The sequence below is a fragment of the Erythrolamprus reginae genome, chromosome 6 (assembly GCF_031021105.1).
Source record: "Erythrolamprus reginae isolate rEryReg1 chromosome 6, rEryReg1.hap1, whole genome shotgun sequence".
Taxonomy (NCBI): Eukaryota; Metazoa; Chordata; class Lepidosauria; order Squamata; family Dipsadidae; genus Erythrolamprus; species Erythrolamprus reginae.
The window spans coordinates 81,501,530-81,518,345 of NC_091955.1; the positions used below are offsets into that span (position 1 = coordinate 81,501,530).

The 16,816-nt window shown below is 41.5% G+C and overlaps 1 protein-coding gene across 2 annotated transcripts in view; it reads left to right on the forward strand.

Moving 5' to 3' along the window:
• The window catches only part of TMTC1 (transmembrane O-mannosyltransferase targeting cadherins 1), a 201,224-nt gene that overhangs the window by 159,747 nt on the left and 24,661 nt on the right, over nt 1-16,816 (forward strand). For both annotated transcript variants that reach the window (XM_070754857.1, XM_070754858.1), the window contains one exon: nt 12,444-12,552. In XM_070754857.1, the coding sequence (XP_070610958.1) occupies nt 12,444-12,552 (109 nt within the window). The remainder of the gene's footprint in view (nt 1-12,443; nt 12,553-16,816) is intronic.

Here is a 16,816-nt window from a genome sequence, read left to right on the forward strand (position 1 = left end):
TACTGTATATTAACCACGGCTAGATAGGTAACATAGGTAGCATGAAATAAACTCGGCATGCTTTTGAATTCAATTCAGGCTCCTAATTTCCTAGGAGCCTAAACCTAGACCTATAGTAAATTTTTGCAAAAAAATTTTCTAAGAGCAAATGGAAAATACAAAAATAGCAGTGATTGGATATTAGAAGCAACGGCTGTCTAAGGCTCAGTAGCATATACAGTGCATTGCATTTGAAGGGGCAAATAAATGCCCATTGTCTTTATTTTTACTTTTCCTTCAGCTTGATCTGTACAAACAAGCAGAACAATATGGTAGCACACTATGCTTAGCTTGCTGAATGCCCACCAACCACATTTAACACGCTGTTCATTTCCCTTTAAATCACTTTTCATTTAGCTCCGTTGGCCAAAGTATATGCAGTGGTGTATTACCAGATTTTATTTTCTTCCTTTGGTGAATTTATTAAACATAACCTGGCTTTTTCAGGTATACTACCTGTATGTCTATCAAAAAAAAGGGCAAGATGGTGAAGTGACATGCTGATGGAAGCCTAGTCCATTTTCTATGATTGCACAAAAGGAGTGAGGCTTACATCACAACACTTGTTTCTACGCCGCCTACGGTCTGACCTAAGCAGTAATACACAAAATTGCCTGGTACAATGTCCTACCTGTCAATGACTACTTCAGCTTCAACCACAATAATACAAGAACAAACTGTTGGCTTGTCTCGGTTAGCTATGCTATGAAACCTTTGACAATACTGAGCAGAGAATTTTAACAGAGCGTGGATGTGTGATAAAGCCAAGACACAGACTTAGTTAAATAAATATTATTTACATAATATTAAAAATATAATATTAAAAATATAAACAATCCAAAATATGCACGTAGCAAATACAGAGCAAAACAGAATATAGATAACAAGCTCAAAGCTAAAATATAATATAGATAAAGCACGAAGCTTATACAATGCAGATAAAGCACGAAGCTTATACAAGCAGAGAGCTTAGACACGACTCCCCCTCAGGCAAAAGTAAAGTAACAAGGAAGTGACTGGGCAAGATCATGAGCTTTTATAGCTTCAGTGACCACATAGCCTTGAACATTAACTCTTCAAGTAAATGTTAACTCTTTGAGGGCACATTAACCCTTTAAGTACAAGTTTGGTACAGTTTACAATATGCAGTTTATAATGGCAATCCCTAACACACACGTACCCTGTACTAACACAAACAATAGATTCAAACTTAATGTAAACTGCTCCAAGCTCGATTGCAGAAAATAGGACTTCAGCAACAGAGTAGTCAATGCCTGGAATGCACTACCTGACTCTGTTATTATATCCTCAAACCCCCATAGACCTTAAACTGTCTGCTGTTGACCTCACCCCATTCCTAAGAGGTCTGTAAGGGGGCGTGTCACTGTGCCTACCATCCCTGTCCTACTATCCCCATTTATTTGTACTAATTTCCTGTGTTCATGTCCATATTCATGCTTATACCTGTTATCTCGTGTATGTTTGAAAACTACTGGTAAATAAATACATTTATTTATTTATTTATTTATTTATTTGTTCGTTCGTTCGTTCGTTCGTTCGTTTATTTATTTATTTATTTATTTATTTATTTATTCATTTATTCATTCATTCATTCATTCATTCATTCATTCATTCATTCATTCATTCATTGTTAGAGTTGGAAGGGACCATGCGGGTCACCAAGTCCAACCCCTTGCCTAAGCAGGAACCCGATAGCATCCCAGCCAAATGGCAGTCCAATTTCCTCTTAAAAATGTCCAGAGTATTGGAGTTCACAATGTCCGCTGGTAGGTTGTTTCACTAGTTGATCGATCTGACCGTCAGGAAGTTCTTCCTTATTTCCAGGTTGAATCTCTCCTTGGTCAGCTTCCAGCTGTTGTTCCTCGTCCGGCCCTCCGGTGCCCTGGAGAATAAAGTGATCCCCTCCTCTCTGTGGCAACCCCTCGTATACCTGTAGACTGCTATCATGTCCGCTCTGGCCCTCCTTTTCTCTAGGCTATCCATGCCCAGTTCCCGCAGTCTCTCTTCGTAAGTCTTGGTTTCTAGATCATAAAGGAGATAAATAAATTTCCCCTTTCCTGACACACCCACACACTCCCCATAAGAAAAAGCTCTAGCTTAGCCCTACCCATTTTTTTCATTGATCTTAGATTTGAAAGCGATTCTGGAGGTCTTCTAGAATCACTCCCCACCCCAATCCAGTCTATCTTTCCCACCCTCATAGCTGCTCTGGATGAGGAAAGAAAATGTAGCGCCCTTTCAATCTCTATTATGTCCCAAAACATACAGGTCGAGAACCTTTCTTTTCTCAATCTGTCTTCCAATCAATACATTGATCGTTTTTTAGTGGAACTGTCTTCATTTTTAACCAAAGAAGTTGATTACATAATGATAAATGCCATTTCTTCCCATCTTAACACTGAACTATCTGGATTAGGGCCAAAATATTATTTCTCTCCTTGGATCAAGTAGCATATACAATTCAAGCTATCGTGTACAAAATGCTATAATCGTTTTATTATCTTGATAAAATCTGCACGTTGTTTTATAACTATTAAAAGAAAAACCCTAACAGAAAAAAGGGATAATTGATGCTGTGAGTAATGAAAGTATTTATTGCTGTTGCTGAATTGATTTTTTTTAACGTTTTAACTGATACTAGCATTTCCTTCCTAGATCCTGATTGTTTCAGCAGATTTTTAGGTTCTAAAAAAAGAGGTACTAAAATCTTGCATTCGGGGAGAAGTTCAAACCTTCTGTAAATTCATAAATTAGCTGACCTTTTGCTGCTGAGCAAAGCAGGAGAAAACATGGGGATTTATGGTTACGGCTCTTTTATATTAATTAAAGTGTTGGCATTTTTGTCTCCAAAGCAGAGCTGTTTTTTCTCCCCTTTCTGTATGCAGAAAGACATTTTCCAGTTGCGTAGTAATCCAATATTGGGGCCTGGGGCCTGGATGGGTGTCAACAGACTCAAACTCAACCCGGATAAGACGGAGTGGCTGTGGGTTTTGCCTCCCAAGGACAATTCCATCTGTCCGTCCATTACCCTGGGGGGGGAATTATTGACCCCCTCGGAGAGGGTCTGCAACTTGGGCGTCCTCCTCGATCCACAGCTTACATTAGAGAACCATCTTTCAGCTGTGTTGAGGGGGGCCTTTGCCCAGGTTCGCCTGGTGCACCAGTTGCGGCCCTATCTGGACCGGGACTCATTGCTCACAGTCACTCATGCCCTCATCACCTCGAGGTTCGACTACTGTAATGCTCTCTACATGGGGCTACCTTTGAAAAGTGTTCGGAAACTTCAGATCGTGCAGAATGCAGCTGCGAGAGCAGTCATGGGCTTACCTAGGTATGCCCATGTTTCGCCATCACTCCGCAGTCTGCATTGGCTGCCGATCAACTTCCGGTCACAATTCAAAGTGTTGGTTATGACCTTTAAAGCCCTTCATGGCACTGGACCAGAATATCTCCGAGACCGCCTTCTGCCGCACGAATCCCAGCAACCGATTAGGTCCCACAGAGTGGACCTTCTCCGGGTCCCGTCAACTAAACAATGTCAGTTGGCGGGCCCCAGGGGAAGAGCCTTCTCTGTGGCGGCACCGGCTCTCTGGAACCAACTCCCCCCAGAGTTTAGAACTGCCCCTACTCTCCCTGCCTTCCGTAAACTCCTTAAAACCCACCTTTGCCGTCAGGCATGGGGGAACTGAAACACCTCCCCCGGGCATGTACAATTTATGCATGGTATGTTTGTGTGTGTGTTTGTTAATAAATGGGGTTCTTTTTAAATCTTTTTAAATCTTTTAAATTTATTTGGATTTGTCATGATTTGCTGTATCTTGCTGTGAGCCGCCCCGAGTCTGCGGAGAGGGGCGGCATACAAATCTAAATAATAAATAAATAAATAAAATATTGGCTGGGAGCACATTTGTTGAAATTGACAAAGCCACAAATATGACATTCCAAATCCCTCATTTTGCCACGCTGCTGCAGCACCTCCAATTCCGTGCAGCGCTTAAAACACAAAATAAATACAGATTTCCCACCGTAGCTGAAGCCAGGAATTTTGATTATGCCCTCTTTGAAAGTCAACTTTTCAGATGTGCTTGCATATTGGAATTCTGCCTTTTTTAAACTGATACATGCCAAGTTTATATTCTCTTCTATAACTTTGGAAAAGTCATTTGGTTTGTTCAAGGTTCAGGCATGCAGCCACGGCCATTCCCTGGTTTAATTGGTGAGAGATCGTATCTGTGGTTTGCCTTTTTAGGAATGAACGTAAGGGGGAGAAAAAAAGAAAGGGGGTCCTTCAAGTTTGATGCCCGCAGATATATGACCTGTAATCACACTCAAAATATATAATTTGTGGCTAAAGCCACTTTAGGAATTAGTTGACAGGATTTCATCCAGAGGAGAAATAACAAAATCTGAATTATTATAAGCCTCAGAGGTTTTTTAGGATGTCATAAAGCAAGATGAAAGCGACTATCCTATCTAACTTCAGATCGTGTGGAATGCGGCCACGAGAGCTATTGTGGGGTTACCTAAATTCGCCCACGTCTCTCCAACACTCTGTGGCTTGTATTGGCTGCCGATCAGTTTCTAGTCGCAATTCAAAGTGTTGATAATGACTTATAAAGCCCTACATGGCATTGGACCAGAATACCTCCGGAACTGTCTTCTGCCACACAAATCCCAGTGGCCAATAAGGTCCCACAGAGTTGGCCTTCTCCGGGTCCTGTCAACTAAACAATGTCATCTGACAGGCCCCAGGGGAAGAGCCCTCTGGAATCAACTCCCCCAAGAGATCAGAACTGCCCCCACCCTCCTTGTCTTTTGTAAATTGCTTAAGACCCACCTGTATTGCCAGGCATGGGGGAATTGAGACATCTCCCCCAGGCTTATATACTTTTATGTATGGTATGCTTGTGTTGTATGGTTTTTAAATGATGGGTTTTTAGATGCTTTTTTAAATATTAGATTTGTTACATTGTAATATTGTTATTATTGTTGTTGTGAGCCGCCCCCAGTCTCCGGAGAGGGGCAGCATACAAATCTAATAAATTATTATTATTATTATTATTATTATTATTATTATTATTATTATTATTATTATTATTGTATTGAATTTGGGAGTCCTCTGAACAGTTGGGCCCTTTACTTAATAGTCCAGCTTTCATTGAATAATTGATTTGTATCAATCTGTATAGTCTGGGGGACAGAAGGCAAAGGGGGGACATGATCGAAACATTTAAATATGTTAAAGGGTTAAATAAGGTTCAGGAGGGAAGTGTTTTTAATAGAGAAATGAACAGAAGAACAAGGGGGCACAATCTGAGGTTAGCTGGGGGAAAGATCAGAAGCAACCTGAGAAAATATTATTTTACTGAAAGAGTAGCAGATGCTTGGAACAAACTCCCAGCAGACATGGTTGGTAAATCCAGAGTAACCGAATTTAAACATGCCTGGGATAAACATATATCCATCCTAAGATAAAATACAGGAAATAGTATAAGGGCAGACTAGATGGACCATGAGGTCTTTTTCTGCCGCCTATCTTCTATGGATGGACCAGCATCGGAGTGGTTGTGTGCAAATTCCGCAATCTGGTGGCTGCTGCCGGTGTGGAGTTGCCTATCCAGCCTACCACTGACAGGTGAGGAACCAGTGGTGAAGATTGCTTGGGGTGTAGTTCAATAGCATCTAAAGAGCCACAGATTCCCCTTTTTTTGCCTTATTTTTATCCACCGCTTTCTCCTTTTTGTGCTCTGATTCCTAATATAAAAAAAATAACACCTGTGAATGGGCTGAGAGGGCAGGAATCAAATGTGAGAGGAATGTCAGTCAGTAACAACAGCAACAAGTGTCTTCCTCTCTGTCTGAGTCCTTCCCCTCGGCAGTGTTAATAGACATTTCTCCTGTCCTTGAGTTGGCAGATAAGTAGGCCACCCTAAATTGCTTTGCCTTCTTTGCCGAGCCCTATTCTCCTTGAATAGCGAAGCCAGGCTGAAATGTTCTCCTGATATATTAGGAGTGCAGAAGATGAAAGGATGTTCCACTCCACCAGCACTTTTGGAAGTGAGTTTGAAATGGGGTAAACAATAGTGGCTTGGAAGCATTTATCCAGATACTAATTTTGAACTTTCTTTCTTTCTTTCTTTCTTTCTTTCTTTCTTTCTTTCTTTCTTTCCTTCCTTCCTTCCTTCCTCCATTCCTACCTACCTACCTACCTACCTACCTACTTACTTACTTACTTACTTACTTACTTACTTATTTACTTACATATAAAAAGACTCCCATTCACACAGCAACCATACATTTCATTCATCAGCCATGGGACAAGTAATTAAGTCTTTGGAGAGGGGCGACATACAAATCCAATTAATAAAGAAATACTATCCCCAAGCCTGACAGCACAAATGAATCTTTGGACTCTTCTGAAAGGCGAGGAGGGTGGGGGAAGTACGAATCTCCAAGGGGTGGGGCTGGTCCCAGAGAGCTGGAGCCTGCACAGAGAAGGCTCTTCCCCTTGGTCCCACCAAGCGACATTGTCTAGTTGACAGGATCTGCAGAAGGTCTTATTAATAATACTAAGGCCTATTGAACTTGAGATATTTGCAGCAAATGGCCTAATCCCGTGACATTTACTATAGATTTAAGAGGGCATAATGTTGGAGCTAGGTTCAGTAACATGGTGAAAAAAAGGTACAGGCAAACCTGGGTTTTTTCTTTTTCTTTCCTAAAAGAGGGTGAAAATTTGGGTGCGTCTTATACACCAAATATAGCCCAGTCCAGCCTCTTAAACAGAGATTTCAGAGGCCGAAAAAAGCCTGTGAAACCTCCATTTCGGAGGCTTTTTTTCTAGCCTCAAAAACTTCCATTTGAGAGGCTGGGCGAGGCTACAACAGAGGTTTTAGGGGCTGGAAAATGGACATTTTACAGGCTGCAAAAGTAAGACCCAGAGTTCACAACCAACAAACCTGTTACTAAAGTTTACTTCTGGGAACAGCTGATTGAGGTTATTCAGGGAGTCCAGCCCCCTCCCCCATCAGCTTTTTTCTTATTTCTCTGCCCAAAAACTAAGTTGCTTCTTATGCTCTGGTGCATCTTATAGTCTGAAAAATACTGGAATCACTTGAGCTTTGTCTAGAACACTATTGCTAAAGTTTTAGATCCTGGCAAGTGTAGACAGAAGTGATTTTGCTTCTTAACATCCCCTGCAGGGGTGAAATCCAGCAGGTTCTGACAGGTTCTGGAGAACTGGTATTGGGCATTTTGAGTAGTCCAAAGTTGGCCCCAGAGTGGAGTGGGAGTGGAGATTTTGCAATATCCTTCTCCCAGGAGTAGGGTTGGAATAAAATACACAGTGAAGTACACAATCTACATTCTTCATTGATTGGGGTTGATTTATATTGAATGATATCAATTTAGGGGGGAGGGAACCCTTTTCTGTATTCCGTAATTGTTGCTCTGCCAGTGGTTTTATATTATAGGTGCTTAATTGTATATTTCTGAAAAAGAAAGTGGTAAGTATAAAGTGAAGCCCATCATTGTTAACATATGAAATATACAATAGTGAAATTATCTCAAAGTGGTCTTGATTTGCAAAATGCTCATGACTTACTGCTTTCAATTATCCCGTTCTACCTGGGTCCCAGATGTTAGCCTGTCATCACCCATAAAAAACCTATTAATTTCCAGTGCTTTGTTGTCACAGATTTAGCATCCATTCGTGGAAATAATTTATTTCATTTTACTTTATTATTTGTTTGTTTGTTTGTTTGTTTGTTTGTTTGTTTGTTTGTTTACTTACTGTTCTGTCAGGCTCTCTGATAGAATCCTCCCAAAAATTCACAAGTACAAATTTCAGACACACACATGTTTGAAAATGCAAAACAATGTTCTTTATAATGAAAATTCACTTAAACCAAGCCCTCTTTTGGTATAGCAAAGAGCACTAGTCTCCAAACAAACTGGTAATTTGTACAAGTCCCTTATCAGTTCTGTGATACTTAGCTTGCAGCTGTGAGGCAATTCACAGTCCTTCTTCTTTCACAAAGTGACACACACTTTGCTCTGGTTTAGTTTCAAAGCGGGGAAAAATCAGCACATAAAAAGTCAAAGTCAGTAAAGCAGTCACGAAACACAACGATCAGATAATCCTCCACAATGGCCAAACCCACAGGCTGCTATTTATAGCAGCCTCACTAATTACCACAGCCCCACCCAACCACAGGTGGCGTCATTTTCTCTGATAATAATCTCTCAGTTGTTGTTGCCTATGCATCGCTCTCCGCATGCGTGGCTGTATCATTAACTCTTGTTCTGAATCCAAGGAGGAGCTAGATAATTGATCTCCTTCTGAGCTGTCTGCCACACTCTCCTCCTCCCTGTCACTCGTGTCTTCTTGGTCAGAGGAGCCTTCATCAGCAGATTCCACAGGGGGGGCAAAACAGGCCTGCAGTATGTGGATGTCTCCCCCACATCTGCAGTCCTTGGGGCAGGAGCAGGGCCAGAGCTAACCACAACACTTACTTACTTACTTACTTACTTACTTACTTACTTAATTACTTACTTAATTACTTACTTATTTATCTATCAAATTACTGTGCCCATCACACACATGATGCCATAATCCTGCTATGAAATCAATGCAGAGTATATATTGACAGACTCAATATATAGAGATATATGAAAGAATACATGAAAGAAAATATATGAAAGAAAACAGGTGTGGGGTTTAAAACTGGAGGAAGAAACAAGGTAATCTGAACTATGCCAATGACCCTACTTTGACATCTTGAATATGCAGATGAACTGCAGTGGAAGTCAATAACTTTCTAGTAATAAAAGCCACAGTGAAAAAATGGGACTCACGTTAAATATAAAAGAGAACATCTAACAAAAACAGTACAACAACCAACTTTAGAACAGACAATGGACATATGGGAGTGGAGATAAATACTTTTTAGGGTCAACTTTGAATTCCCTCTGAAGGATCATACCATCTGTCTGCAGGGAGGGGACCTTTACCCCCCCTCATGTAGGGTCCACAATCTGGGTGTCCTCCTGGACCCACAGCTGAGGCTTGATCAACATCTCTCGGCTGTGGCCAGGGGGAAATTTGCCCAGGTTCACCAGCTGTGGCCATAGTTCCCTCTAAGCTGAGCAGTGAGCAATCGCTCACTTAAAAATAATCATCAACTCAGAGTTTTCCAAACCTGCCCAGAAGCCGAGAGGGAAAGAGTGAGAGGCAAGGAGAGAGAGAGGAAGAGAGAGAAACAGATAGAAAAAGAGAGGAAGGAAAAGAGAAAGAAAAAGAATGGGAGTAAGGAAGAGAGAAAGAAAATCAAAATCTAGTTTGAAACCAGCTCAACTATTTAAGTGGCATTTTGATATTGATAGAGTTGCCCTATTATGAGCTCACTGTTATAGATACACAGTACAGTATTTTATTTTGAAATTCTCTGAGGCAAAACAGGGTGGGTTTTTTGTTTGTTTGTTTGTCTATTCATTCATTTATTTATCTATCTATTTATTTATTTAATATTTCTGTGCCGTCCAGTCCCAAAGGGACTGCCGCTCAGACACTATACTTTCCCCCCCCCCCCCAAAAAAAAAATTAGAGGGAACACTGGCTGCGGCCCTATCTGGACCAGGAGGCTCTGCTCACAGTCACTCATGCCCTTATCAGCTCACGTCTTGATTGGGGCTACCCTTGAAAAGTGTTTGGAGACTTCAGTTAGTCCAGAATGCGGCTGCAAGAGCTGTTGTGGATGTACATTCAAATCACACCAACACTCGGTTTGATGGTCACCAATTGGTCTCTGGTCCCAATTCAAAGTGTTGGTTATCACCTATAAAGCCCTACATGGTTTAGGACCAGACTATTCAGGGGACCATCTCCTGCAGCAACCGATTAGAGTCCACAGAGTTGGCCTTCTCTGGGTCCAACTAAGCAATGTCGGTTGGTGGGCCCGCAGGGAAGGGCCTTCTCTGTGGCAGTCCCAGCTCTTTGGAATCAACAGTCCCCACCCTACTGGCTTTCCATAAGGTCCTGAAGACTTGGCTTTGCCAGCAGGCCTGGGGTCCGTGAGACTGATACCTTATTCCGGCCAAGATATGATTGTAAATTTGACTTTTTAAAATTGTTTTTGTATTTATATTGTTGTTGTAAGCCACTCTGAGTCCTTCGGAACTGGGCAGCGCAGAAGTCGAATAAAATAAATAAATAAATAAAATTTGATTGGGATGTCTGATAATATGAGTGCAAGAGATTATGTAGAGTTTTAAAGTACTTTTAATTGTTTCATTTTCATTATTTAATTGTTTTCTATCTTGCTGTAAGCTGCCCTGAGTCCCATGGGATTTGGTGGCATATAAATCTAAGCAAATAAATAAACAAACAAACTATCAACAGTAAAAGAACTAGCACTCAAGAATTAAACAGAAAATAAGCTCTAGGTAGAACAACAGTAAACCCTTGTGGGGGGAAATGCACAGAGGTAGCGTGGTTTTCCTTGTGACTCTGGGAATAAAAACTTTGAGAAAGTTGAATACAAAGATTACAATACCGATGCTTTGGAATTTTGGTCTGGTGAAGAGACTCTGTTATAGCAGCAGTAGATAGATACCCTGTTGAAAACCAAAAAACCCATTGGGAACAGTTCCTCCTGGAGAAAATCTCTCCATGTTGATTTAAATCCACATAGCTGGGGCTCATGCTCCACTGAGCTAAGAATCAACATTGACTTGATGACACATCGTCACCAATGAGAGATATTTTTTGCATGATTTGTATTCTGTTCCTGCACTGTTAAAGAATGCTGTCTGCAGCATTTTTGAAGGTTAGGAGAATGCCTTTTTCTTTCTTCTTGGAGCACCAGACAGATTTAGATTAAACTACCGAATCTCCCAAGGAAGAATCCACCCCTCCCTCTCCCTCTGCCCTCCCTCTAGTCTTCTATTTGGACTGAGATTCTCTGGGCACTTTGCGTTGCCTGGTTTAATTTTTCTTTTTGTAAAGGAAAACGAGAGTTGAAAAGCAGGAAAAAAGGGGATTTTGTGAATATTTCATAGGCTATCCAACAGAAGCAAACAGAAGCATTTGCTAACAGGTGCCAAGGCACAAAACATTTTCCTATATGTTGTGGTTAGCTCTGGCCCAGCTCCTGCCCCAAGGACTGTGGATGTGGGGGAGACATCCACATGCTGTAGGCCTGTTTTGCCCCCTGTGGAATCTGCTGATGAAGGCTCCTCTGACCAAGAAGACACGAGTGACAGGGAGGAGGAGAGTGTGGCATACAGCTCAGAAGGAGATCAATTATCTAGCTCCTCCTTGGATTCAGAACAAGAGTTAATGATACAGCCACGCATGCGGAGAGCAATGCATAGGCAGCAACAACTGAGAGATTATTATCAAAGAAAATGAGGCCACCTGTGGTTGGGTGGGGCTGTGGTAATTAGTGAGGCTGCTATAAATAGCAGCCTGTGGGTTTGGCCATTGGGGAGGATTATCTGATCGTTGTGTTTCGTGCCTGCTTTACTGACTTTGACCTTTTGTGTGCTGATTTTTCCTCGCTTTGAAACTAAACCAGGGCAAAGTGTGTTTCACTTTGTGAAAGAAGGAGGACTGTGAATTGCCTCACAGCTGCAAGCTAAGTATCACAGAACTGATAAGGGACTTGTACAAATTACCAGTTTGTTTGGAGATGAGTGCTCTTTGCTATACCAAAAGAGGGCTTGGTTTAAGTGAATTTTCATTATAAAGAACATTGTTTTGGATTTTCAAACGTGTGTGTGTCTGAAATTTGTACCTGTGAATTTTTAGGAGGATTCTACCAGAGAGCCCGACAGAACACTATCCAAGCACGTCTCTCCCACCCATTCACCCAGCGAGGATCTGGACTCTTAATACTCAACAGAGTAGACACTCAACAGCAGAATTTAATTATTTAGCCTTTTCTGGAGAGGTTGTTGAGGATCTGGACTCTTAATACTCAACAGAGTAGATACTCAACAGCAGAACTTAATTATTTAGCCTTTTCTGGAGAGGTTGTTGAGGATCTGGACTCTTCATACTCAACAGAGTAGACACTCAACAGCAGAACTTAATTATTTAGCCTTTTCTGGAGAGGTTGTTGAGGATCTGGACTCTTAATACTCAACAGAGTAGACACTCAACAGCAGAACTTAATTATTTAGCCTTTTCTGGAGAGGTTGTTGAGGATCTGGACTCTTAATACTCAACAGTGTAGACACTCAACAGCAGAACTTAATTATTTGGCCTTTTTTGGAGAGGTTGTTTTGAGTATGTTAACTCTGTGATTTACTCAGTAGGCAAGCTGAATTAAATTATTAAAAGAGCCGTCTTTGCTATCAACTCCCCGTTATTTGACTTTCAGGAATCAAGGGAAGAAAGAGGAAGCTATTGTCCTCCTGAGAAATTCCATTCAATATGGACCAGATTTTTCCGACGCCTATTCTAGTCTCGCTTCACTCCTGGCTGAACAGGTAACTGAAAAGTTTCAGAGCTGTCTTTTCCCACTCTGGACCTTACCAATATGCTAGACTTCCATTTTCATGATTTCCATTGTTTGGCACATTGTCTAGAACTTAAGGGGGCAGGATTCCTATGTCTCGGAAGGGCACCGGATTGGGAAAGGTCATCTAGACCAGTGATGGTGAACCATTTTTTCCTCGGGTGCCGAAAGAGCGTCCATTCATGCTATCGTGCATGCATGAGTGCCCACACTCATAATTCAATGCTTGGGGAGGGCAAAAACAGCTTCCCCCACCCCTGGGAGGCCCTCTGGAGGCCGGAAATGGCCTGTTTCCCAGCTTCTAGTTGTTCTGGTTTCTGGTCGAAGTTTCGTAATTACAAATAACTCTCATTAAATGCATCATTTCATGAATAAAGCATCTCCGTTTATTTCTCTGCTCTCCTGTATTTCAACACCTTCCAGAAATCACTCGGTCTGTTATCTGTCTCTCAGCCGCATTCCTCACATTCATTTTCCTGCTTCACTTAGACAAGATTTATTTCCTAACTACATAGCTATAAAAAAAACAGCAGCACTGACTAAATACAATACAAAATACTTTGGCTTACTTTAGCCTGGCGAAGAACCCCTCCATATTTCTTTTCAGCAACGTTGAGACTCCACTCTTCTTCTCCACTAGCCCCCTGACGTGCCAAATACCTCACTACAATATTTAACCCATTCCTCTCCTTAATATCTTCTTCCAGACCTTTGCTCTCTACGTTTCTGAATCCTTCTGAATTTAGGGTTAACCCAGCGCGCATCTGATTCTCTCTCACTAAATCCTGAACTCATAGCCCCATCCTGTGGCTGGCCTCCCACCTGTTCTACTACCTGTATACCCCGGGGCCCCCACTACTTCATAAACACTATCTGAATCTGAGTCCTCAATATCTTCATCATCCTCCAACTGATCAAGAGTATGTACAACACTAGTGGGCCCAGTAGGCTCATGTTTCACCCTCTCCAGGCTTCAAACGCCTCCCTGGAGCCTGGGGAGGGTAAAAACGCTCTCCCCCATCCCTCCAGAGGCTCTCTGGAAGCCAAAAACTGCCCTCCCAGAGCCTCTGTGTGAGCCAAAAATCAGCTGTCTGGCACACACATGCACGTTGGAGCTGAGCTAGGGCAACAGCTTGCGTGCCAGCAGATATGACTCCACGCGCCACCTGTGGCACCGTGCCATAGGTTCACCATCACTGATCTAGACTATGCCTTGTTGGTATTGGATTTTTGTATTATTGCAAGTGGACTTGCAAAGAGAAATTGCAAGTGGACCTGCATAGAAATGTGTCCTGAAAATAATCACGCAGACACATGGAATTCTCCCCTCCCCTTTCATTTCCTTCCCTTCTCAACAGGCTGCTGCTGGGTGGGAAAGCGACCGAGGGATTGGCTGGGAAATTGTCACAGTGTCAAGCCGGTGCAGAAGTGGGTGTTAAATTAACAGCTTGCCACACTATCTATAGAAGGCCTGATGTTTATGGGAACTTGGGTGATTTTCATAAGGGAACAGATGCAGCCACAAAAGCATTTTTTTTCAAATGGTTCAAGGCCATTCTATGCCCACCCACCTGGCCGGAAGTGGGCAATGTGACAAGTTTGTGGGTGGGGGACAAGGATTGTGGATTTTCAACTGGGTGGGAAACTCAGATTCTTTTTTTTTTTTTTTCAATTTTTATTATTATTTTTTTCATAAAAACAAACAAATACATACAAACAATAAACATAAAGTGGGGGTATATTTCCCCCACTTCTTATGAAAGTATACATTCAAATATAGAAAAGGGAAAACTCAGATTCAACAGTGTAGGTGCCAGCAATAAATTGGAACTTTGAGGAGTACTTTGACTTAGACTCTGATTTAGCTTGGATGCTACCTGGAACCTGGATAAGTACAATGTTAAAAATGAATAGAGCTGTGGTGGCGCAGTGGTTAGAATGCAGTATTGCAGGCTAATTCTGCTGGCTACTAGCAGTTTGGCAGTTTGATTCTCACTGGCTCAAGGCTGACCCAGCTTTTCATCCTTCTGAGATCGGTAAAATGAAGACCCACATTGTTTTTCTTCAGTATAAATTTTTTTATTGTTTTTTTTCCTTCATACACTTTAATGCAATGGCAAATATCTTCTATTTCCAGTACAATAAAATACAGTATTTTGTTAGTAATTCTTGTATAATCCCAGGAAAAAAATCATGATACAAAATTATTAATTTCTCTATAAATCTTTTCTCCCTTATTGCAATTTTTAAAAATATAATCTTGTCTCCAGCAATCACAACCATCATGTATTACCTCTCTTCATTAATGTTCCCTTGAATATATACTGACAAATAAACAATATTTCTAACATTCTAATTAACTGGTAGGCCGTAGTGCCTCCTATTTCTCTTTACACATTTTACTTAAATCTAAAAACCCCTGTATAGTCTTATCAAATCACAAAGATTGAAAATACTAAAAAAGAAAAAAAAAAAGCAAAGAAAAATAGACGTATCTAACCAATTGACCCACATTGTTGAGGGCAATATGTTGACTGTGTAAACCAGTTACAGAGGGCTGCAAAATACTGTGAAGGGATAAGCCTTAGTGCTATTGCAATCGCTGTCATGTGGCTACAGCAGGAGCCCAGCCACATAGCAGCAGCCAGTAGTACTGAAGTAGCTACAACTTAAAATTGACTCCTTCTTCTTTGTGGCAATGCCTTAGATCAGAGCCGGGGTGGCGCAGGAGGTAGAGTGCTGTACTGCAGGCCACTGAAGCTGACTGTAGATCTGTAGGTCAGCGGTTCAAATCTCATCACCAGCTCAAGGTTGACTCAGCCTTCCATCCTTCCGAGGTGGGTAAAATGAGGACCCGGATTGTGGGGGCAATATGCTGGCTCTGTGAAAAAGTGCTATTGCTAACATGTTGTAAGCCGCTCTGAGTCTAAGGAGAAGGGCGGCATAAGAATTGAATGAATGAATGAATGAATGAATGAATCAATCAATCAATCAATCAATCAATCAGTGGTTCTCAACCTGGGGGTCGGGACTCCTTTGGGGGTCGAATGACCATTTCACAGGGGTTGCCTGAGACCCTGGGAAAAGACAAATTTCCCCTGGCATTAGGAACTAAAGCTTCTATTCTGGCATCTTGGAACATATTTTTACAATCCGACCAATCAGGCGTCTACAGTGGGGGTGTCTCTCTGACCTTCCTGCCAATCAGCTCAAAGCTCTGTTGGGAGAATTGGTGCTAGACTTATGGTTGGGGGTCACCACAACACGAGGGACTGTATTAAGGGGTCTCGGCCTTAGAAAGGTTGAGAACCACTGCCTTAGATATTGAAACACTGATATCATGTCACTTCTAGTCCTTCTTTTCATTAAACTAGACATACCCAACTCAATCTAAAATGGAAGGTGTTGTTGGTCTCATGCGCTTGGAATTGTACAAGAAGCAGATGATTAATGTTCTTTGCTCAAAGGGGTTGAGGAAGATCATGTAACAACCTTGTCCCCCTTGTGGAAGGTAATTTCAAGTCAGAGCAGACTTGAAAAGGAAATCACTTTTAATACAAAGAAGTTACTTTGGTAAGCCCAAGAGTTAATCAGAGGGTTCTGGTGTTGTAGATAATTTTGCACCTTTCATCAGGCTATTTTTTTTCCCTGCCAGAAAATTGGCTTATCATTCTTGTAAACTTCAAAGTAACACTATAAAATTCTCCTTAAAAATGTTTACTGTCTCTTTCCTAGAGAAAAACCTGTTTCCATGGAAATGCTTAGGAGACTCAGATGCTCCAAAGGTAGCAGTTGATTTAGTTGTCCGTTTGATGTAGCTCATAGACTTTGTGTCAGGTTATGTACATAGTAATCCTCCACTTACGACCCCAAATGGGATCAAAATTTCCATTGTTAAGCAAGGAGGTGTGGAGATGTTGCATTTTGTAGTGCCTGTCCATCTTCAAAGCACCTGTCTGTGACACCAGCCTTCCCCATCCACAAACTTTCTACTGGAACACAGTTTCGTAGTACAGTTTTCCCTCGATTTTTGCGGGTTCGAACTTCGCGGAAAGTCTATACCACGGTTTTTCAAAAATATTAATTAAAAAAATATTTTGCGGGGTTTTTTCTCTATACCATGGTTTTTCCCACCCGATGACATCATATGTCATCGCCAAACTTTCGTCTACCTTTAATAAATATTTTTTAAAATAAACTTTAATAAATAAACATGGTGAGTAATAATCTGAATG